The sequence below is a fragment of the Rutilus rutilus genome, assembly GCF_951802725.1.
Source record: "Rutilus rutilus genome assembly, chromosome: 2".
Classification (NCBI taxonomy): Eukaryota; Metazoa; Chordata; class Actinopteri; order Cypriniformes; family Leuciscidae; genus Rutilus; species Rutilus rutilus.
The window spans coordinates 41,565,789-41,592,126 of NC_140210.1; the positions used below are offsets into that span (position 1 = coordinate 41,565,789).

The following is a 26,338-nucleotide window of genomic DNA, read 5'->3' on the forward strand; positions in this document are numbered from 1 at the left end:
ATCATGCGGCGAAGGCCATGTTTTGTTTTAAGATGTTTTGGTGCAATGCTCCCATCCGTTCCCAGAGAAGCGGGACACGGGCCCAGCTCGAGCCGAGACCCTGCACCGCGGGCCGTGCAGCTGCGCTCCGTGGGACGCACACACCAGCTTTTCATGATTAAACAGTAACGAGCAGAGAAAAGAACAGGAACGATTTACTCGACACAACACTTGCAGGACAGTCACATAACATTTGTGAGCGGATAGTCAATAGAATCTGAAAATGAGCTGAGGTCCAGCTCACAAATGTCTTCACGAATAATCCGTTTACCACTGGTTTGTGAGCTGGACCTCATTATTTGAACATTTTGCTTTAAATCAGCAGGTTTGTGTGAGGTTTAAGTGTAGGGGTAGAGTTAGACTACTACAACAAATATCATTAGCTTAGTATTAAAACCATTGCACTTAGGAGATATTCGGTAATATGTGACCCTGGATCACAAAACTGGTCACAAGTCGCACGGGTATATTTGTGGCAATGGCCAACATTGTATGGGTCAAAATTATCGATTTTTCTTTTATGGCAAAAATCATTAGGATATTAAGTACATTTCCTACCATAAATATATAAAACATTTATTTTTGTGAGTGAATGCAGCACAATCGGCAACATAAATGGACAACTTTAAAGGCGATTTTCTCAATGTTTAGATTTTTTTGCAACCTCAGATTGCAGATTTTCAAATAGTTGTATCTCGCCCAAATATTGTCCTATCCTAACAAACCATACATCAATGGAAAGCTCATATTCTCATATATCAAAATATTGACCCATGTGGCCAAGGGTCACATATAAAGGTCTATTGTGTGTGTGTGTGTGTGTGTGTGTGTGTGTGTGTTTGTGTGTGTGTGAAGAGATCCAGCCTGCACGCGCCTGTGAGGGAGTTGAATTCCTCCATCCCTGATGTGTCAGGAAAACATTTCACTCTTCTTTCTACAGCAGGTTCAAGAAGCACATCTGGAGAGGAGATAGACAGAGCATCTGTTTGTCTGTCTGTCTGTCTGTCTGTCTGTCTATCTATCTATCTATCTATCTATCTATCTACTAAGGAGACTCAACCGCTGTGACAAACGTGTATTTATGGAGCTGAAATCTATAGTGTTTGGGGCCACCACTTTGTTGATAGGTTGTGTGTTTGTGTTTTCTGTAAATCGTCCCATAATTCAGTTTGCATGAGAAAACTAAAAGCTGTTTTCAATTACACACACACACACACACACACACACACACACACACACACACACACACACACACACACACACACACACACACACACACACACACACACACACACACACACACACACACACACACACACACACACACACACACACACACACACACACACACTCATTCACTCACTCATACACACACTCACACACTCACACTCTCACTCACTCGCTCACTCACTCTTGACCAAAGAAGTCAAAACAGTTGTTTCCCACAAACTGGATTTCACAGCATATTCCTAAAAAGAACATTGTGCAGGTTTTTTTTTTTTTTTTGATAGTCTTGTTGAAACACATCCAGCTGAAACATTTTAGCCCTGACATTCCCCACAAATATTCAAATAAGGTTTGCTTTGATATTCAGATGACATATCTGTGCGAAAAAAATCCATTGACATTTATGGAGACTAAGTGACTAAAGTGAAGTGAAATTTCTGCAGCACTAGAGGCAACAAAATAATTGCAATTTGTTTATTTGAGAAGCCGTAGCACAACCGGAACTACCGGTTTGTTCAACAAATGGCAGAAATAACAAATTGTCTGAAAACAGACTGTATTTTTGTGGTTCTGTTAGGGGCTTCTGGCACAGAAATTACACACTTTGACAAAGATATTACCTATAAGGTGAGAGATATTCTTGAGAGATTAAGGGCCCTGTTTTAACGATCTAAGTGTATGGTCTAAAGCGTGTGTGTCCAAATCCACTTTTTCCACTTTTGCTAGTTTAACGACGGGAAAAAAGGACAGCGCACCCGGCGCATGGTCTGAAAGGGTTGTCTCTATTCTCTTAATGAGTAATGGGTGTATTTTGGGCGTAACGTGCAAATTGCGCAAATCGCGCACTTTTCAGACCAACCATGGGCGCACAAATGGGTGCAAATGCATTTGCTTTTAAACAATGTGGCAATCTGTCCTTGAATGCAGCAAAATAAATAGTTGGAAAATCAGAAATACACACACACAAAACTGATTTCAAACTGTCCGACTCCCATGAATTGTACACACATCTGGTGCAACAGCACCAAGATTCATGATTCATAATTCCTCTCTTTCTCTAAGGCCCTGCATGTTTACATCTGGTATTAAGATGTGTTTTGGTCGATCAGATCACAAGTGGAAGGTGCTAAATACAGGTGTAAACGGGGTCTAAAACGTTTTGAGCTTCTCCACTTTCAACCACTTCCAGAGGTAGTCAAAAACGCATTCGACCTGATTGCTTTCGTAGTGTAGAATCTCATGTGGTCGAATGTGTTCGAACAGCCACAAAAGACCGTCTACTCTCCGCCTACTGACCTAATACGTAAACATTATGGGAAGCACGTATGCCAGACGGGATTTAAACTTTGTTAGCTGAAGACCCAAGTTTGGTTTGAAGATGAAAAACGTACCAAGCACAATGTTCTCTCACCATTCCTGATTTCTAACACACACTCAGGGACAGAGTTAGGAGTGCTTTTGCGGCTCTCAGAGCAGAAACAGAAGCTGCTGCTCTCCGTGTGTTTTTCCATTGTCTTATTGGAAGCTTATTTCGTCCATTCGATTGAAAGATCTCAAAAAGCCCATACATTTACCTGCCCATAGACCCACTCTTCGAATAACTCAGGACAGAAGTGGTCAGAAGTGGACAATAAGACAGATTAAAACCCCAGGTGTTAACGGGAAAATGTAAATATGTCTCCCTTGTTTACTTGTGATCCGATCGAGCAAAACATATCTTATTGCCAGGTGTAAACAGAGCCTAAGAACTTTTCTCTTGCTACGTTGCTACATGCTAACTTCAGTGGGCCTAAAACACAAATTCGTCTGAGAGTGTAAATATTGGTTTTGGTGGAGTTTCGGTGCACTTCACGTACATACAGGTACGCACACTGAGCCTCACTAGGCTAATGACCTGGCAACCCTCTTCCAGTCACATAACTAAGGTCAAAGGTCACTGTTATACTTCTAGTACTACCAGAGAAAAATAAATTAAATAAAATGATCATAATATTACTCTCAGCACAAATATCCTGACAGTAAATGCTATATCTAGTTAGTTATCAGGTGAGAAATGGATGCTGGTAATTCTTCAGCAATTTTTTTGCAATATTACTGTTTTATGATCAAATAAAAGCTGCTTTGGTGAGCATAAGTGGCATCAATCAAACATTTTTGAACGGTAATGCACTAGAATTGCCAGAGCACATTGCACATTTTAAATAGTCGGCAGTGTATAGTATTTAGTAAGCATTAAAGGGTTAGTTCACCCAAAAATAAAAATTCTGTCATCATTTACGTACCCTCATGTCATTCCAAACTTGAACGTGCTGCGTAACAAGAGAATGAACCTCATTGGTTCTTGCAGAAGCTCAAACGTGCTGTGTAACACGAGAATGAATCTCATTGGTCCTTGCACAAGCCAAATGTGCTGCGTAACAGGAGAATGAATCTCATTGGTCTTTGCACAAGCCAAACGTGATGCGTAACACGAGAATGAATCTCATTGGTTCTTGCAGAAGCTCAAACGTGCTGCGTAACATGAGAATGAACCTCATTGGTCCTTGCACAAGCCAAACGTGCTGCGTAACATGAGAATGAACCTCATTGGTCCTTGCACAAGCCAAACGTGCTGCGTAACATGAGAATGAACCTCATTGGTTCTTGCACAAGCCAAACGTGCTGCGTAACATGAGAATGACCCTCATTGGTCCTTGCACAATCCAAACGTGCTGCGTAACATGAGAATGAATCTCATTGGTCCTTGCACAAGCCAAACGTGCTGCGTAACATGAGAATGAATCTCATTGGTCCTTGCACAAGCCAAACGTGCTGGGTAACATGAGAATGAATCTCATTGGTCCTTGCACAATCCAAACGTGCTGCGTAACATGAGAATGAATCTCATTGGTCCTTGCACAAGCCAAACGTGCTGCGTAACATGAGAATGAATCTCATTGGTCCTTGCACAAGCCAAACGTGCTGCGTAACATGAGAATGAATCTCATTGGTCCTTGCACAAGCCAAACGTGCTGGGTAACATGAGAATGAACCTCATTGGTCCTTGCACAAGCCAAACGTGCTGCGTAACATGAGAATGACCCTCATTGGTCCTTGCACAAGCCAAACGTGCTGCGTAACAGGAGAATGAATCTCATTGGTCCTTGCTCAAGCCAAACGTGGTGTGTAACATGAGAATGAACCTCATTGGTTCTTGCACAAGCCAAACGTGCTGCGTAACATGAGAATGAACCTCATTGGTCCTTGCACAAGCCAAACGTGCTGCGTAACATGAGAATGAACCTCATTGGTTCTTGCACAAGCCAAACGTGCTGCGTAACATGAGAATGACCCTCATTGGTCCTTGCACAATCCAAACGTGCTGCGTAACATGAGAATGAATCTCATTGGTCCTTGCACAAGCCAAACGTGCTGCGTAACATGAGAATGAATCTCATTGGTCCTTGCACAAGCCAAACGTGCTGGGTAACATGAGAATGAACCTCATTGGTCCTTGCACAAGCCAAACGTGCTGCGTAACATGAGAATGACCCTCATTGGTCCTTGCACAAGCCAAACGTGCTGCGTAACAGGAGAATGAATCTCATTGGTCCTTGCTCAAGCCAAACGTGGTGTGTAACATGAGAATGAACCTCATTGGTTCTTGCACAAGCCAAACGTGCTGCGTAACATGAGAATGAACCTCATTGGTCCTTGCACAAGCCAAACGTGCTGCGTAACAGGAGAATGAATCTCATTGGTCCTTGCTCAAGCCAAACGTGCTGCGTAACATGAGAATGAATCTCATTGGTCCTTGCACAAGCCAAATGTGCTGCGTAACAGGAGAATGAATCTCATTGGTCCTTGCACAAGCCAAATGTGCTGCGTAACAGGAGAATGAATCTCATTGGTCCTTGCACAAGCCAAACGTGCTGCGTAACATGAGAATGAATCTCATTGGTTCTTGCACAAGCCAAACGTGGTGTGTAACATGAGAATGAACCTCATTGGTTCTTGCACAAGCCAAACGTGCTGCGTAACATGAGAATGAACCTCATTGGTCCTTGCACAAGCCAAACGTGCTGCGTAACATGAGAATGAACCTCATTGGTCCTTGCACAAGCCAAACGTGCTGCGTAACATGAGAATGAACCTCATTGGTTCTTGCACAAGCCAAACGTGCTGCGTAACATGAGAATGAACCTCATTGGTCCTTGCACAAGCCAAACGTGCTGCGTAACATGAGAATGAATCTCACTGGTCCTTGCACAAGCCAAACGTGCTGCGTAACATGAGAATGAACCTCATTGTTCCTTGCACAAGCCAAACGTGCTGCGTAACATGAGAATGACCCTCATTGGTCCTTGCACAAGCCAAACGTGCTGCGTAACATGAGAATGAACCTCATTGGTCCTTGCACAAGCCAAACGTGCTGCGTAACATGAGAATGAACCTCATTGGTCCTTGCACAAGCCAAACGTGCTGTGTAACATGAGAATGAACCTCATTGGTCCTTGCACAAGCCAAACGTGCTGCGTAACATGAGAATGAATCTCATTGGTTCTTGCACAAGCCAAACGTGGTGCGTAACATGAGAATGAACCTCATTGGTTCTTGCACAAGCCAAACGTGCTGCGTAACATGAGAATGAACCTCATTGGTCCTTGCACAAGCCAAACGTGCTGCGTAACATGAGAATGAACCTCATTGGTCCTTGCACAAGCCAAACGTGCTGCGTAACATGAGAATGACCCTCATTGGTCCTTGCACAAGCCAAACGTGCTGCGTAACATGAGAATGAACCTCATTGGTCCTTGCACAAGCCAAACGTGCTGTGTAACATGAGAATGAACCTCATTGGTCCTTGCACAAGCCAAACGTGCTGCGTAACATGAGAATGAATCTCATTGGTTCTTGCACAAGCCAAACGTGGTGTGTAACATGAGAATGAACCTCATTGGTTCTTGCACAAGCCAAACGTGCTGCGTAACATGAGAATGAACCTCATTGGTCCTTGCACAAGCCAAACGTGCTGCGTAACATGAGAATGACCCTCATTGGTCCTTGCTCAAGCCAAACGTGCTGTGTAACATGAGAATGAACCTCATTGGTCCTTGCACAAGCCAAACGTGCTGCGTAACATGAGAATGAACCTCATTGATTCTTGCAGAAGCTTAAACGTGCTGCGTAACATGAGAATGAATCTCACTGGTCCTTGGACAAGCCAAACATGCTGCGTAACATGAGAATGACCCTCATTGGTCCTTGCTCAAGCCAAACGTGCTGCGTAACATGAGAATGAACCTCATTGGTCCTTGCACAAGCCAAACGTGCTGCGTAACATGAGAATGAACCTCATTGGTCCTTGCACAAGCCAAACGTGCTGCGTAACATGAGAATGAACCTCATTGGTCCTTGCACAAGCCAAACGTGCTGCGTAACGTGAGAATGACCCTCATTGGTCCTTGCTCAAGCCAAACGTGCTGTGTAACATGAGAATGAACCTCATTGGTCCTTGCACAAGCCAAACGTGCTGCATAACATGAGAATGAACCTCATTGGTCCTTGCACAAGCCAAACGTGCTGCGTAACATGAGAATGAACCTCATTGATTCTTGCACAAGCCAAACGTGCTGGGTAACATGAGAATGAACCTCATTGGTTCTTGCAGAAGCTCAAACGTGCTGCGTAACATGAGAATGAATCTCATTGGTCCTTGGACAAGCCAAACGTGCTGCGTAACGTGAGAATGACCCTCATTGGTCCTTGCTCAAGCCAAACGTGCTGTGTAACATGAGAATGAACCTCATTGGTCCTTGCACAAGCCAAACGTGCTGCATAACATGAGAATGAACCTCATTGGTCCTTGCACAAGCCAAACGTGCTGCGTAACATGAGAATGAACCTCATTGATTCTTGCACAAGCCAAACGTGCTGCGTAACATGAGAATGAACCTCATTGGTTCTTGCAGAAGCTCAAACGTGCTGCGTAACATGAGAATGAATCTCATTGGTCCTTGGACAAGCCAAACGTGCTGCGTAACATGAGAATGACCCTCATTGGTCCTTGCACAAGCCAAACGTGCTGCGTAACATGAGAATGAACCTCATTGGTTCTTGCAGAAGCTCAAACGTGCTGCGTAACACGAGAATGAATCTCATTGGTCCTTGCACAAGCCAAACGTGCTGCGTAACATGAGAATGAACCTCATTGATTCTTGCAGAAGCTTAAACGTGCTGCGTAACATGAGAATGAACCTCATTGGTCCTTGGACAAGCCAAACGTGCTGCGTAACATGAGAATGACCCTCATTGGTCCTTGCACAAGCCAAACGTGCTGCGTAACATGAGAATGAACCTCATTGGTTCTTGCAGAAGCTCAAACGTGCTGCGTAACACGAGAATGAATCTCATTGGTCCTTGCACAAGCCAAACGTGCTGCGTAACATGAGAATGAACCTCATTGATTCTTGCACAAGCCAAACGTGCTGTGGAACATGAGAATGACCCTCATTGGTCCTTGCACAAGCCAAACGTGCTGCGTAACATGAGAATGAATCTCATTGGTCCTTGCACAAGCCAAACGTGCTGCGTAACATGAGAATGAACCTCATTGGTCCTTGGACAAGCCAAACGTGCTGCGTAACATGAGAATGAACCTCATTGGTCCTTGGACAAGCCAAACGTGCTGCGTAACATGAGAATGAATCTCATTGGTCCTTGCACAAGCCAAACGTGCTGCGTAACATGAGAATGAACCTCATTGGTCCTTGGACAAGCCAAACGTGCTGCGTAACATGAGAATGAACCTCATTGGTCCTTGGACAAGCCAAACGTGCTGCGTAACATGAGAATGAATCTCATTGGTCCTTGCACAAGCCAAACGTGCTGCGTAACATGAGAATGAACCTCATTGGTCCTTGGACAAGCCAAACGTGCTGCGTAACATGAGAATGAACCTCATTGGTCCTTGGACAAGCCAAACGTGATGCGTAACACGAGAATGAACCTCATTGGTTCTTGCACAAGCCAAACGTGCTGCGTAACATGAGAATGAACCTCATTGGTCCTTGGACAAGCCAAACGTGCTGCGTAACATGAGAATGAATCTCATTGGTCCTTGCACAAGCCAAACGTGCTGCGTAACATGAGAATGAACCTCACTGGTTCTTGCAGAAGCTCAAACGTGCTGCGTAACATGAGAATGAATCTCATTGGTCCTTGGACAAGCCAAACGTGCTGCGTAACATGAGAATGACCCTCATTGGTCCTTGCACAAGCCAAACATGCTGCGTAACACGAGAATGAATCTCATTGGTCCTTGCACAAGCCAAACGTGCTGCGTAACATGAGAATGACCCTCATTGGTCCTTGCACAAGCCAAACGTGCTGCGTAACATGAGAATGAACCTTGGTTCTTGCACAAGCCAAACGTGCTGCGTAACATGAGAATAAACCTCATTGGTTCTCACACGTCAACCAATCATGCTTGAGCTTCCATTAACCTTAACTTACGTATGCACTGATCAATGTTTATGTGAATAAAAGCCTAAATTCAATCAGTTCATCATATGAAGCGGTCGAGATTCACGATCTCTTTATGAACTTTTTGAAGAGTCAAAGTGGTAGTTGTGTAGCTGTCAATGAAGGGACAGAAATCTCTCAGATTTTCTCTAAAAATATCTTTACTTGAGTTTCGAAGACGACCGAAAGTCTTACAGGTTTGGAACGACATTTGGGTGCGTAAATAATGAAAGAATTTTCATTTTGTTTTTTTTTGTGACCTTTAAGGTAGTATTCCAGCCTGTGAAATCATGCATTAGCAGTTTAGTTTTTTATATTGTCACTCAGAGCTGGGCAAGAAACTGTCCAAAGTATCTTGTCAGAAGCATGCGAGTATCCACATTCATTCACAAACACACACGCAAACTCAAACAGCCTACACACATGCTCATTTGTTGTGCTCACTTTTATATGCAAATATCTGGAACGGCAAGCAAACAGGTCTCTCAAGCATGAATCTCTCTCCGTCTTTGTTTCTCACAGTTTTACAACATGGATCATCAAAAATATGCCGCAATGATGACTGTGAGAATCCTCAGGATTTTATTGGTAGTGCTGGCTAAGGCTAGAATCACTATAATATTGCTCAACTGTAGGTATACTGTAAACTCTGGAGCATAAATAACTCGCAACCATAAATGGGGAAAATTTTTAAACAGGGACCCAAGCAGTGCCGCCAACTTTTTTTTCTTTTCAAAGCACAGTGTGCACAGACTAGGAGAGAAAACAGACGTAAAGTGCCGACAATCTGCGCATAACATCTAGTAATATTTAGCGACTTTTCAAGCAGGCTTTTACATTGAAAATAGTTGCCAACACTGGACCCAAGTCATATCTTGCAGAATATGATAGAGATGTGTTGGTGGGCTAGTGGACAGAAGCCTAACATCAACCCAGAACACCTATACAGCAACCTCATGCACAATTAATTATCAGATAAATTATAATAACAATACACGTTTCATTTAGAATTCCAAATGGGAATCTAGTGTTTTGGGGTGAGGAGCGTTTTTTTATTTAATAAATGCATGTAATGTGCTTTATGGTGACTTGATCAACGTTTTCAAGATAATTAACAATGTTTATTTTCATTCATTTGGTTTTACTGCAGGTGAATATAGTTCACTAACAAAACCCAACCTTTCTGACCCTGTGTGTGTGAGTGTGTGTGTGTACTGGCCAGCTGCCACATCCCACTTCAGATTGGCTCTCAGCAGGGACGCAGGACACAGATCATAGACCTTACTTTTATTACACACACACACACACACACACACACACACATACAATCGCTTGGACAGACACATTCATACATTCCCATTTGCCCTCATGAGAGTCTGACACAACACACACCAATCACAGAGTGGATGTGCCAGAGTCGGAGCGTTTCTGAGAGCTTTGATCGGGTGGAGGTATACGGTCTCTGGAGACGGCGCTTGAAGAGCTCTTGGCTTTTGTTGCACGTTATAGTCAATAAAAATAATTGCGAGTTCTCCTCTCCATTTTGTGCAATTTCCCTTTGCTGAAATGCCATTCGTTTTCAGTAAATCTTAATGTCATTTCTAAGCGCTCCACCCTGTGCTAAAAGTTCAGTCACTGTACCCATTTCCTGTAAATGAATTAGTGCTATACAAACATTAATCATGTCAATCATGTGTCGATTAGTTTTACAATCTCCGAACCTTTTGAAGCGTCAAAGGTAGTTGCATAGACTGTCAATGGAGGGACAAGCTCTCGGAATTCATCAAAAGTATCTTCATTTTGTGTTTTAAGATGAACGAAAGTCTTACGAGTTTGGAACGACATGAGGATGAGTCAATGATGACAGAATTTTCATTTTCGGGTGAACTCTCCCTTTAATTTACTGAATAATTCTTTAGCGTGAGTTTTTGAGTAGCCTATAGTTTTGATTGATCCGCTCAGCTCACAAATCATTCATATCTCCTTTTGTTTTCCAAGGACGGGTTTTGATTTCGCACGGGTTTGGAACGACATGAGGGTGAGTAAATGATAGATTTAGTCTTTTTCTTGCCCGATATGTTTTTTTTTCAGGCGACAAATTTTCCCGCGGTTTCACTGTGGTCGACGCAGATCTGCTGTAGCGCCCAGTGATGGCGCAGGCTTCAGCTTCAAACACTCCGTGCGCTATAACGCTAATTACAAAGGATGACTGTTTACACACACACACACACACACACACACACACACATAGAACGAGGAAAGAGTTCAGAAAGCCTCAATTCTAGTAATTTGCCCTATAAACCACAATTCTTCCTCCACAGTTTACACACACACACACACAAGCACAAGCGTTTAGGAATGTTTAACCACATGATCATGGCATGTAATCTAATGTAACACATATTAATTTTGTTGAATGCGCTCGCGATTGTGTTTATGGGCGCCTGAGAGAAAAGGCAAAACGAGGAGAAAAAGCAGAGCGATATTGAGGCCGACAGACAAAAAAGAAAAAGCAACGCTAACTTCGCTAATCGAACACAACTGTGTTTACGAGCGCGGTGGAAACGCGCTGTGCGTCGCACAATGCGAGAGCGCGATGACTTGTGATGATGACTGACGACTTGATCACCATGGCAACCTCGTTCATTCTCTCTCTGGGATGGAAATCGGAGCCCTGGAACCTAGAGCAATGACATCATCGTTTGAAATGTCACAGAACTCAAACTCAAAAACCCCTTTCTTGAAAATTATGACACACTGTTGATGGTTATAAGAGCAAGTCGAACATGAGCTCTGTCCCAATACTCAGTGGGCTGCCTTGCTACCTTTTAAGGGTGCTTCTCAACTGAAACACAGCATAAATGACTGATTTAGAACTTTGACGACAGCATTTTCATGTTTAATGTGAACAACTTTTTAAAGTTATGTTTTATTTTCTGTTTATATGTGGATGTGGATTTGGAAAGAGCGACTGAATGAAAATCCCACACGGAGAACTGAGGCGAATAATGACGACCACAAACCCATGAGAGGAAACCAAACGAAACCATTAATCCAAACAATCATCTCTCTGGGTTGTGATATCACTGTATAACATCTCATAAGACCCAAATGAGGGGCTTTCAGATGGTTATGACGCAAAAGAAAAAGAAATATATATCAGAATGTGTTCTAGTCAGAATGCAGATACAGCATAATTATTTGCAGTGCTAGACAATACCTAGTGAAGGTGTGTTGAGTTTGAATGGACGGTCTTTAAAGGGTGGTTATTAGGGGCATTCCTGTCAGCATGCATCTTGTGTGTGCAGATATCAGTCAGTGCAAACTCTGGCCTCATTTCACAGTGTGCATTGAAAACACACACAGGTACGCCTGGCCAAACTGAGAAGCCCTTTCACAGTGTGCAGAGAAAGACACAGACACTAACATACACCTTGCTGGCCATACAGAGTCATTTGGTCTTTGCAGTGTAAACTGTTCATTCTGCAAGCCCCATTAGCAAATACATGAGGAAAATTTCTGACATTGTATCCTCACACACACACACACACACACACACACACACACACACACACACACAGGTATGCTTTGTAAATCACTTATGCATTCACAGTATGTAGAGAAAAGCACACACATTTCTGGACAGACAAAATAACCAGAAACTATAGCCTAATATGTTTAGTCTCCTGCACTGACCATCTTCAAGCATTTGGACACTGGAGCCATACTTAATGATTGTTATGAATTTTTTTTTTGTTTGTTTTACCTGTGTGAACATAAGTTGTTTGCAGATGCCACTACTGTTCAAAATTTTGGGGTCGGTAATTTAAAAAATATATATTTTCAAAGAAGACTCTTATGCTCACCAAGGCTGTATTTATTTGATACAATAAAACAGTAATATTGTGAAATATTATTGCACTTTTAAATAACTGTTTTATATTTTAACACATACAATTTCATTTATTCCTGTGATCAAAGCTGAATTTACTCCAGTCTTCAGTGTCACATGATCCTTCAGAAATCATTCTAATATGATGATTTGATGCTCAAGAAACATTTCTGATTATTATCAATGTTGAAAACAGTTGTGCTGCTTAATATTTTTGTGCAAACCATGATAATAATTATTTTTTAAAGGGGTCATATAATGGTACATGCACTTTTACAAGTTGATTGTACTGAAATGTGTGCTGGCAGTGCCTGTAAACAACCATCATAAAATGATAAAAATCCATCCAGTGTTTTAAAAAAAAAATCTTCTTATTTGTTTTCCCCGTTCGATTTTGTGACGTCACAAAATCGACGCCCCTCCCACGATTGTTGATTGACAGCAGCGTTTCAACACAGACCCGCCCTCGCTCGTGAGCGAGCTGTCAATCATAGTCCGTGCGGACCGGCGCGGTGATTGTTGATACGCTGGAGCACTGTCTATGAGCAGAATGGCGTCTAAGCGATTGTGGTGTTCTGTTCTTGGGTGTAATAACGAACACAGCAGTCATGTTGATGTTCCTAAATCCGAACCGCTGAAGACGCAGTGGCTGAGTTTGTTTTCGAAGGGAATATTCCCCACGATCAACGCCAATGCTTTCATGTTTGCGCGAATCATTTCACACACCAGACTGCTTTACAAACGAGGGTCAGTAACGTTATAAAGCTGGTTTTGCTAAGAAGCTGCTCCTGAAAAAAGGATCGGTACCAACTATTCGTATTCCTGCTGCACCTCCAGAAGAAGAAGTGAGTGTAACGTTTTATTAACCCTTTATATTAATATTTATATGAATCTTTGCAAATCGCTTGCTGCACGCTTCACAATGAATGCGGCTGTTTACACTCAGGGTACATTACGGCATGTTTTCTATATACGACGTTCTCAATATAATTCATAATCCCACGTTTATAATGAACAACGCGTTATGGTTATTGTGTTATTGTGTTACAAACGGTTTACACACAGAACAGGGGGGCGGGGTGAGCAAAGCTCATTATCATTTAAAGACACATGCACTTAAACGGCGTGCTGAAAACAGAGCTGTTTTTGACCAGGTAAAATTAGTGTTTTCTTACAATACTAATGAGAATTTTTAATTAAAGTATATTACAAACTTTTAATTTAGACCCTAAAGAATCATATTAGCTTGTACAAAAATGGCATTATATGACCCCTTTAAGGATTCTTTGATTAATGGAAAGCTCAAAAGAACAGCATTTATTTGAAGTATAAATCCTTTGTAACATTATAGTAAATAACCCCAAACTAGCATGTGCTCAGTACATCTCATGAGTCTAAAAGCTCTTCAGAGTCACTTTAGTTTTCAGAGTCTGAAAAATCAGCTCCCTGTACGTTCCAAACATCTGTCACAGCAAATGACGATAAACTGCTTTAAGTGACTTCACATTGGTTGGAAACATTTGTTCATGTGAATCTCAATGTTTTTCGACAAGTTATTATGGGTCTTTCACTGTAAACTGGCTTTTTCGGCCACTAAACGGCTCATTTATAAGCAAAGAGGAAGGAACATATCAAACCACCTCTTCCCCTACACACACACACACACACACACACACACACACACACACACACACACACACAAGACTAAATTAAAACAACACAGGGCCCAGAAGAACACGAACGTGAAGTATTTCGCTGGCTTGTTTGCAGTCGCTGAGGCTCATCTAATCCTTCCACTGATGAGTGAGGCTGTTTCCTCCGATTTCAGAGCTTTGGAGTTTTTCTTTTGCTATCAGGGCATTTAAACAAGTAAACCTGCGGATAAATCTCTCAAAGCCTGTCAAGAATGAATGTGAAGTTACATTTCATCCCAAAATATATTTAGAATAAAGAGATGAAAGCTTATTTTTGGAACCATTAACATTTTGGGGAATTGTGACATAATGTTTATAACAATTACACACATTTCCATCCTGGATTCTCATTACCGGAATGTGAAAGTATTTCTAGTTCATGGTAGAATTAAATTGAATTTTTTTTGTATTATTATTATTATTATTATTATTTTGTACACTGTAAAACATCTCCCCAACTCAAAATGTTCTAGTGACTGGTCACATCTACATTTTTCAATTGGCCCAAGAGAAATTCTGTAAATATAATTTTATCAATTGTTGCAATAGTCTGTTAACATTGGCTCAATGAGAAATAATACGTTGAACCAATTGGAAAAATAAATAATTACGTTTACCCAAACCATGTTATTGGCCCAATTATATATCTTAAATTGTAATAGCATTCTTTTTTTGTTTTGCCTAAGCTAAAAATGTATATTGGTAAATTTATATTAGTAAAGCAACTTTACTGTATTGTTTATTCCCCGTTGCCCCAAAATAAAATGAAAAATAAAAAATAAAAAAATAATTACATCATTATATATTAAACACTCAAGCCATTCTGCCAGTTTATTTAATAATATAATAGTTTATTTAATACATTTTATTAAATCTACAACAGTATTGTGAAAATACCTTAAAATGGTAAATACATTGAAAGTACATTCTGCACAAATCATGCATTTAAATTCAGGATTCTGATAAGATACGCAAAGCTGATGAATTGCACCTTACATTAACAAATTCAAATTTGAAAAACATCAATTATCTGTAAAAACATAAAAAAATACCATAAAATGTAAGTAACTGGGGAGTGTCCTCACCCAGTGTTTAGAGAAATTTAACTTAAATTTTAGTATTTAGGTACTTTGAGTTCATGAAACTGCAGCTTAAAGGAACACTCCACCGTTTTTTTTTAAATAGGGCTTATTCACCGTCTTTCCTACGAGGTGGCCAAACGCATTTTTGTCTCAGTGCATGCATTGTTTTAGTTTGGCAGCGCCGCCGCTAGCTTAGCTTAGCATAATGAATGGAATCCTTTGTTGCCAGCTAGCATGTCGTGAGTGAAAGTGATAAAAAAAAACGAATAAAAAAAACCCGAATTACTTCTTGTGGCCTGCGTATTTAAAACGAGTACAAATAGCAATGCAGATTAAGACTAGGCAATTTCCTAGGCAGATATTGACATGGGACTATATTGGGGTGAAGCACAGGCGAAGCACTGCTACTTGGGCGCAGAGATATCACGCAACACCTGAAATCACTTCCGTCAACATACCGGCGTGAATAGCCGGCTATTTTTCCTACAGTAGACATAGTGAATGGCGATGAACATGGCGGATTTTGTGAGAGACTATATATAAAAATATAGCTGCATGTGATTTAAAGACATAAATTAATCAAATTTGGCAGTGTTGTGTAAAATAACTTCTGTTATGTCACTTGTCGTCAGCTATTTCATGCAAGGCTTTGTCATTTTATTTATTTATTTTGTTTTCCGCATAAGAAGTCCATGCAGTGCCGCTTCTGGAAGTTTTCATCACATCACCAAGACATCCTTTTCAAGCACTACAGAACTTGCCATTGTTCAGTTAATGCAACTTCCTTTCCCTGTTTACACCCCGAATGTGTTTGTATTTTCAAAAGAATTGGGGCTTTAAAAACACATCTGTGGAGAGTACATCCAAAGACTGGCATTAAGGAGAATGCCACATTTTCTTGTGACAACTGTGATTTTAAGGACATCTGCTCTCAATCAACATTTCTTCACCATTTAAGAGGACATCATGAGCTCAAAGTACATCCTGTGAGAATCCTAAAATTCAGATGAAATTACACTAAACACTGAGTGAAGTAACCCTGAAGTACTTCCCGTTTTTTCCTTTTTTTTGTGTGTGTGACTTTTTGCAGTCTTTCATATATTTGTAAATGTTTTAGATGTTTAATGTTTAAACTGTTAAGATGCAGCTTCATAAGCTCAAAGTACCTCTTGTGAGAATACAATGTGGCATTCTCCTTTCACAGATGTGTTTTTAAATCCCCAATTCTTTTGAAAATGCAAACACATTCTGGGTGTAAACAGGGAAAGGAAGCTGCATTAACTGACCAATGGCAAGTTCTGTAGTGCTTGAAAAGGATATCTTGTTGATGTGATGAAAACTTGCAGAACCACTGCATGGACTTCTTATGCGGAAAACCTGCAAAATAAATAAATGACAAAGCCTCTTTGCATTAAATAGCTGACGACAAGTTACAGAACAGAAGTTTTTAACATAACACTGCCAAATTTGATTAATTTATGTCTTTAAATCACATGCTGCAATATTTTTAACCTTAAAACATCTTAATGAATTTTAAATTCATGAGGATGTCTAGTGGTGGATCCTGGCAGCAAATGAATTGGAAGTCTTGCATATTCACGTAAAATAGCTTATACTTCTGCATTGATCATAAGGTGGATACATTAGTGGATTACAGCAAACAAATTTGGTCCTCGTTCATTAAATTAGTCAATTAATTAATAATGTCAATGTAATATCATCAAATAATACTACGTTTTGAAGTAACATTAGCATTAACCCAAACCCCACTTTTATTTTTATTGATATTCTTATTGTATTTGGCCTGAAATAACAACATTTATTCAATAAATTATTTTATTAAAATGTATTAAAAACAATAATAGTTACATTTGTTTTTATTTCCTAATTTAGAGGCTCTATATCTAGTCTTGCCTATGGCACTAAGTAAGCCAGAACCAATTGAGGAGGATGTCGTTACCTAAAATTATATCATGGCCACGTTGTGTCCTCAACAAGCTAGTACTAGGAGTTCCCCCCAGACTAACACAAAATGGCAGACATCAACTTCGTAGCTTATGCAGCCTGAATGAGAATGGGCTTTTTGTCAAGGCGGAGAAGTGCGCGTTTCATGCACAGTCAGTCCTGTTACATCGTCTCGTCCGAGGGAGTGGATAAGGCCCTGCAGAGGTTCCTGGGATTTGCCAATTTTTACAGGCGTTTTATTACTAATTTCAGCCAACTAGCCGCTCCTCTGACCACCTTGACCTCTACCAGAACGACGTTCAGGTGTTCTAATGCTGCGGAAGCGGCATTTACCAACCTCAAGAGCCGCTTCGTTTCAGCTCCCATTCTTGTAGCCCCTGATCCTTCACGTCAGTTCGTGGTGGAGGTCGCCGCGTCAGAGGTCGGGGTAGGCGCAGTACTTTCACAGCGGTCTTCCGCGGACGACAAGATGCACCCTTGCGCATTTTTTCTCATCGCTTATCTACTGCCGAACGTAATTACGATATTGGTAACAGAGAGTTGTTGGCAGTCAAGTTAGCATTGGAAAAATGGCGCCACTGGTTAGAGGGAGCGGGGGAACCTTTTATCGTCTGGACCGATCATAAGAACCTTGAATACATCAGATCCGCCAAACGACTGAACTCCAGGCAGGCTCGGTGGGCACTTTTTTTCGGTCGTTTTGACTTTTCACTTTCGTACCGTCCGGGTTCCAGGAACATCAAACCCGACGCGTTGTCTCGTATTTTTGATCGCTCCGAACGCCAGTCTACTCCCGAGTGCGTTCTACCTGAGAGACCTTTTGTCTCTACACTCACATGGGAGGTCGAGTCGAAGGTCCGCACGGCCTTAGAAGGGGTAACGCCTCCGCCCGATTGCCCACCGGGTCGGTTATTCGTGCCGGAGGGAGTCCGGCCCGACGTTATTCGGTGGGGTCATGGTTCCAATGTGGCGTGTCATCCAAGAGTTAGTCGTACCAGATGTTTGGTCAAACAACGATTCTGGTGGCCTTCTATGGCTCGTGATATTCGGGATTTTGTTTTGGCCTGCTCAGTTTGTGCCCGTGGCAAAACTTCCAATCGACCCCCAGATGGGCTGCTTCAACCGCTGTCTGTCCCTTCGAGACCCAGGTCCCATATTGCGCTAGATTTCATCATTTACTGGGGGCGAGTGTTAGTCTGTCTTCTGGATTCCATCCCCAGACTAACGGTCAGGCCAAACGAGCCAACCAAGATTTGGAAAGAGTTTTACGAGGTCTGGTTTCTCAGAATCCTTCCTCCTGGAGCCAGCAACTCTCTTAGGTTGAGTACGCTCATAACTCGTTACCAGTTTAGTCCACGGGCCTCTCTCCGTTTGAGTGTAGTCTAGGTTGCCAGCCAACTATTTTTCCTAGTCTGGAATCCGAAGTCGCGGTTCCCTCTGCTCACGCCTTCGCCCAGAGGTGTCGCCACACATGGAGAAGAGCCCATGAGACTCTCCTCCAGGTGGAAGCGCGCACCAAGGCTGAAGCCTCCCTTATACATCGTTGGTCAAAAAGTGTGGCTTTCTTCTAAGAACATTCTTCTCCGTTCCATTAGTAATAAACTGGCTCCCAAATTTATCGGCCCGTTCACTGTCACTAAGATTCTTAGCCCAGTGGCAGTCCGCCTCAAACTCCCTCCTACGTACAGGAGAATTCATTCCGTGTTTCATTCTCATATTAATCTGCCAGCCCCGGTTCCTCCCTCGCCGCGTCTCGTAGATGGGGAACCAGCCTATTCCGTTCACTGAATTTTGGACGCGAGGCGGAGGGGAAGCGGATTTCAGTACTTGGTGGACTGGGAAGGTTACGGTCCGGAGGAGAGAAATTGGGTCCCTGCTAGGGACATCCTGGATCACTCCCTTATTGATGATTACAATCAACGGTAAGTTCTCCTGGGAGAGCCTGGGGGGGGAACTGTCACGGTTCATGGGTTCACTGACTCGCCCTCGCTCTGTGTGTGTATAGTGTGTATATTAGTGTGAGTGTGGGCGTGGCTCGTTATCGCTGCTGATGAGTTGATCAGCGCCAGCTGTTTCTCATGTAGCGTCCTATTTATTGTCTGTGATTTCGTCCTGTCTTTGTCAGATCGTTTGAGGGGATCACTTTGTGAGCTCTGTGCTTTTCTGGTTCACCATTTCCTGGCTCGTGTTGTTTCTTTCCAGCTTTGTCCCGACGTGTCTGACCAGCATCTTCTACTCTGTTTATCCTGAACTGTTGTCATTAAACTGTTCATTAACTTGCAATTGGATCCTATTGCCTTCTTATGTTACAGTTACTGACAAACGGTTTCTCTCAGGCGCATGCCTATACGCTTTTTTTTTTTTTTTGCAAGGCTTGTTCGGCAAACACCGATTTTTCACTTCTACTTGATGGATTGGCTGAACACAATTTAATATGTTCAGTGAATATATATATTTTTAATTTTTCCTTCAGACCTTAAGCTAAAATTACCACAATGCATCTTTTTGTTTGGGGATAATTAGTTGAAAGAAATTTGTTGAGTCAATATTTAATTGTCAGTTTCCAAAAAATTTCAATATACATATATTTTTTACAGTGTAGTTGTTGTTAGCACATTTATTTCCCATATTACTGTAGATGTTTTACTAATTTTATACTATTTAATATACATTTTATATGACTTTTATAGTATGGCCAATTGTATTTAATACAATTTAAAACAGCATAAAATGAATGAAGTAAAACAAATTCCATTGAAATGTATACATGCAGTACAATTTAAATAATGGAATTGTTTTACAAAAATGTGATTATATTTTTGTTGTTTTAATTATTTATAAGCATTTAATTTTTTATAATTACTGTAATGCAAACATTTTACTAGTTTTATACTATTTGACTAATTAGAATATAACTGTTAACTATAATTATTGTAATACAATTCAAATAAGCATAAATTAAATTTGGTACAACAAATAAAGGTTTAAATGATGTACTAATATTTATGGTAATGAAAATGTTTTTGCATTACAGAAATGAGAATCTAATCGAAAAACGTGTTTATTTTCCATGAAAATAATGTGATAAGGCAGAAAAACAGTCTTGATTTTCTTTAAAATATTCATATATAACGAAAATATAATAAAATACAGTGACCTGGATGAAGGGAGCCCATCATTGCTGCTGTAATGTAGCAAAGCATGCTGTGAAAACAGCCTATCTCTATACCTCAACCGAGAGCATGGAAATGAAACAATGAAAAGAGAGAGGGGGAGTGATGGAAAGAGGGATTGAGAAAGGAAGAGAGAGCCGCATTAGAGAGAGGGATTAGATGAGAAAGCCTGAGGCTGTGGATGGACTGAACGCGCTGAGGCCACTTCCTCTCCTGACGCTCTGTTTGAGCCACAGAAAGGACTGGACATTCCTCCTATTGTCCTAAAGCAGGGGACACCAAGAGCTCAGGATCCCATGGGCCTCAGGGAAGAGAGAGAGACACACACAGAGAGAAAGAGTGAGATTGCAACTTTTATGCACTTGCAAAGAACTGATGCTCCTGCGTGAAGTCCACAGCTGTCTTTATCACTTTTCTTTATTGTACACCATAATTAAATAGCAAGCCTGATTGGTTAAAAAGTAAAAATACCTCTTCTCAGCAGCTTTCCTCTCTGAGGATCTCATTAATGCCACTTTTTGGGATATAAAAGGCCAAATTAAAACTCCAACCAGCATGTGCTCAGAGACTGTTTGTCCAGTCCAAACCACATTAATATGTCAAAGTAAGAGGAAGTCCCAAAGCAAGGAAGGAAGTATTGGGTGAAAGTCTAAGATCTGTTCTCTATTAACCCCTGAAAAACAAATCACCTGTGATTCCTGAAACAGTGAAGAAACAGGCACATGGGACGATCTTCTGCACGCCTTCATCTGCTATCCGATTCAACCCACAGTTAAAGAAGAGAAAACGTCTCTACACTGATTGAATAATGGATGGAGCTGTTTCCCATGGCTCTCTGTGGTAATGGTTTCTTCATGCAGCGTTGCAGTGAATGCATAGTTTCCAGCCAATGTGCCATGCACCGTCTCCACACCGGCCACAGTTCAGGCCCTCCGGTGTCGGTGAGTGATGGCTCGCTTCAACGCTTTTTTCATAACCTCTTTCAAAATTTCATTTTTATTCTCTCTTTTCCTTGTTCTCTCGCAACTTTAGTACTTCCCTCCAGAGGAAAATAAGTTCAAATATCGCATTTCAGAAACATTTTCCATTTCTTTAGTTTTCCCAGTGGGTGGTTTTAAGAGTCAAAACCACTTTGTAAGCAGATCAGGTTCTCCAAAGTAAAATACTATGAAACAATATAGACATTAAGCTTGGTACAACTGTATGACAATCATTTAACAATAAAACAATCAACTGACAGAAATGTGACCCATAAGATCAGGGACAGAGAATACACACACAATCTGAATGCTGACATCTTGCTCTTTTTGCCTTTTACAAAGTCTTGATTTAGTGTTTGGTGTCCACTAGAATAGGTTTTCATGCTTGAATGTTAAAGAAACACATAATATTTTCATATATTTGACATTGTTGCAGCACCTCTCTTCTCAGTCTGTCAGTAACGCTCTGTTTAGTTCCAGAAGCTCCTCCTTCTGAAAAGTTCTCTGATTGGTCGGCTGGACCAGTGTGTTGTGATTGGTCAATCGCTTTGAGCGCGTTTCTGAAATGTCACACCCCTTACCATAACCGCAACCGAGCCCCTTTATTTGCATATTCCATGGGCTGGAATTATTCATGAGGAATATTGTGACGTGTTTGTTCCCAGAAGAAAACTCAAGACTACAATCGAGTCGTTTCAGGGAGTTCAGAAACAGTGCGTACTGATATAGAGAATAATTTTGTACTTTGTAAGTCTAAAGAGAGTTAAAAAATGTAAACAAGTATAATAGGAGCCCTTTAAACGAAGTTACTGATCACTCTGGACATCACAACTGCACTGAACGTTGTACTCACATTGGGTCTCATTCATGAAACACGAGCAGAACGAATTTTTGTGTAAATCGTGTGTAAAGTGGTTCTGGCGTAAATCTTTTTTTTTTTTTACAATTCCGCAAGTCACAAGTGTTGCAGCCAAGCTTCATATCGAACCATTTTCTTTTCACTTCTGGGACTGTTCGATTAACAGATGAAACTCCATTAATTGCATCTGTAATATGCTGCCAAAAATCCTTTTTTTTTAGGACCTGATACGCCACTATGTACGCTTGAAAATAAAATGTGGCGTTTTGAATGAACTTCTGATAATAAAACTTCAATTTCTGCATCTGAGAAATTTCTCTTCTTCATTCGCTTTTGAGAAGACATGTTGAAATCCTTAGTTTGGTGTCATAATTATGATGCCCATATATAGTTGTCAGTCGGTTTTAATGGGCGGGATTTATGGTAATTGAGAATGAGCGTGCACGCACGTCCCATTTACGACTGATTGGAATTCATTAACACACACACACACATTTCACTATCAAATCTGATGTTTACGAAGTATTTGTGAATCAGGAGAAGAATTTTCGGGAATGTCTATTTACGCGCAAATCACTCAAATATTTACTCGTATATTTACAAATGGTTCATGAATGAGACCCATTCTCATTAAGTTGTGAAAATGTTATTTCAAAAGAATGTTAAAAACATGTTTTTTTTCCCTATTTCGGAAGATGCTATCAAAATAGCAACCAAGCTTTTTACAACTTTTGAAGGGATAGATCACCCAAAAATTAAAACTCTGTCATCATTTGGCATTGTTTCAAACCTGTTGGACTGTAAAACATAAAAGGAGTCTAATCGAGTTTTGGTCCCAAATGACCTTCATTGCATGAACAAAAACATTTGAAACATTCTTCAAAATAACTTCTTGTTTTCCAGAAGAAAGAAATTGGATGACGTTTCTTTGACGAGAGAATTTAAATTTTGGGGTGACCTGTTGCTTTTGAGCTTTATGACAAATTAACCCCAAACTTTCCTTTCTCTAAATAGTCATGTTACAAACCTATTCAAATACTTGCTGCTATACTGCAATAGTGTCACTTGTAGCCCAACCAAAAAAATTGTGATTAGATCTGGTTGGTTTGGTTCAGTGCCTCTTTACTGAAGAATTTCCTGAAATCCATATGGAGAAAATTAAAAACAAATAAAGACACATTTGAGCCATCCCTCCTCTTTTTCTATAACGAAAATGAACACGAAAACACCACATTCTAACATTCAACATGTGTGTGTTCATTTCCGTGAGTGCAAAGTGGACAAATTTGCATAATGGCCTCATTTAACCCCATTTAAAGCCATTAACTCCTGTAATATTGGTCCAGAGAGTGATGGCATGTGTATTTGGCTGCTCTTTCTATGTCAGAGGGCCCTTATGAGGCAAAGGGCCTCTAAATGCCCACGAATGCTACACTAATTAAAACAACACCTGTTTGAAACCATTGACACGACAGTAAGAAAGACATGGCGAGCAGCGCAGAAGCAGATTATCAGCAGCTGTTCCAGCGCTGAACACGGCTCCTCTGAATGGAGACCTCCTCCCCGTGAAGAAGCGAGGGAAGGGCCCTCATCCGTCCCTATTGTGTGGCCATTTCTCATTGCCTCTGTTGTTGCTAATGGAGTTTATAGTGGTTTAATTGAGTGGAGTAAATACACGGAGCACATCAATGGAGCGGCAAGCAGATGCTGGCAGAGATAATAAGGGACGGTCTATTCTCAAGTATTCAAAACTTATTCAAGACTCCATTATCCCTTTCAACCACGCGCAGGAGGGCGGAGAACAGCAGCACAGATGGCAGGGGTGACGGTTTGGGCCAGAGAAGAGCTTTCTGAGGTGCTTTTCTTTCAGGCAAATGCAGCGGAAAGTGATGGGCTCTTTATTGACTATTCATTGGTGGTGAACACAGGTCCCTAGTGCTGTATGAATGACCACTGGAGGACAGAAGGAGAGACATTGGCCGGCATGAGTTTTCAGGCTGGTTTGGTAATGGTCAGGTAGACAGACCAAGAGCCAAATGATCACATAACTGCATAATGCATGGAAACACATGAATGAGAAATTGCTTTTATGATGTGCACAAGTAATTATGATGTGGAGGTTGAACAAGTAGAATTGTAGTTGTGATCTGAGAAATGTCAAAGTGCGCCACATATAAATGATTAAGGACACAAGCACACACACCGCTTGAGATCATGACAATGGATGATGTGAGAAAGGAGGGGTTGAATCAAGATACACAGGATCCCAAAACGCACCTGGGATGTGCAGCCCAGCCGTCTGTTCCTCTCACTCGCTGCCAAAATGAACAATAAGAGCCCTCGCTAAGAAATACTACAATACGCTTCACGAAACACTGTTACCACCCTCTCCTTCTCCACAACACACACACACACTGAGCCCTGAGAAAGCCAGCGCACAATACGAGGGGCAGGAACTGACCAGCCTATGAATACAGAGCCCCCCATTATCACACCATGTGTTCAGTCCAAACGCTGCGGTTCCCAGGCATGAGACGTATTATTCAATTCAGTGAATGCCACTTGACAGAAAAAGAGAAAGAGAGAGGCTGTGAATGAAGAGAGTTAGTACGGCTAATTCATCCTTTATCTCCATAAACAGCATTTCATTGTAATAGACTTCTAATTGACTTTGGCCAATCTGCTCACTCGATCTGAAAGGGATCTTGGGGGGTTTGGGCTTGAATGCATGTGCCGTCAAAACAACCCTAAAATGTGACACCATGACAGGACTCTCAGGAAAAGAGAAAAAAAAAGAAAAAAAACACTCTACACACTTTTCCAAAGTATATGCAACATGCTCATATTAACATAATGAACACCTATATACAGTAGTGGCCAGAAGTGATATCCAGCCTAGGAAAAATCTTCACCATTTATTCAAATATTATAAAAAATGTGTTTCAGATTTTGTAAGCATATTGTGTAGTTGTGCTTGGAGTTAGTTGTTTTAATTGTCATAACGCAATGAAACATGCAGAATTATGCGGACATATACATTTTGGCCAGGCTGTCATACAAAGAAATTATGAATATGAAAACATGCAAAAACATATTTTTTGTCAAATAATTTAGTCAGAACCAAGTTTAGTGTTTTGATCTTCCCTCATATTTAAAATATTTAAAATAATAAAATATTTTCTTCATATTTTGATTGTTTAATCAAACTTGTAGGGTCATTCGAAACCAATATCCACTCTGGACATCACTTTTGGCCACTACTGTGTTGCCTATATTATTTAAAATCGATGGCATATATATATATATATATATATATATATATATATATATATATATATAATGAAAGCGTTTCTATTTCCATGTGGCAATGAAATATTTCTTACGTGCAAATATCCATGAACAGAAACAATCTCATTATGTCTTTTCACAATAACAACAAATGTACTATTATGGGCTGAAATGATAAGCAATATCACAAGCGCATAGATGTTTTGTGCAGTGGTGCAAAATCAGTTTTGCAAAGTGAAAGATAATCTAATAGAGGAAGGAAAAACACACAAAGGTCAAACCTAAATCAATATGAGTAGGAAAAGTCTTACCAACCCCGTGTTCAGAGACTCTGATATCCCACAATACACTTGAGGCATAAATCAGCGCCGCTCACTATACAGAGGAAAAAGAGAATTGGATTTTATAAGCAGCTGACATTCATCAAAAATGATACAATATCTGTACTTGCAGATATTATGTTATATTTAAAACATTATTTATACATTGTTCATGGAAGGTCTTCTAACATTTTTTAAATAAAATGTTACTAATTGTTTCATATGGAGCCCCTAAGGGACATGGTGAAGGAAAAAAAATAAGAGATTGGAGGAAAAATTATGTCAATGGTTTTGCATTCTCTTACAAAATGTTTTG

At 40.8% G+C, this 26,338-nt stretch overlaps 1 protein-coding gene across 1 annotated transcript in view; it reads right to left on the reverse strand.

The window, feature by feature from the left end:
- The window catches only part of jag1a (jagged canonical Notch ligand 1a), a 63,869-nt gene extending 37,789 nt beyond the window's left edge, over nt 1–26,080 (reverse strand). Inside the window, exon 1 of the mRNA XM_084396071.1 lies at nt 26,014–26,080. Coding sequence (XP_084252197.1) covers nt 26,014–26,061 — 48 coding nt within the window. The 5' untranslated portion in view covers nt 26,062–26,080. The remainder of the gene's footprint in view (nt 1–26,013) is intronic.
- Between the last annotated feature and the right edge of the window lie 258 nt (nt 26,081–26,338).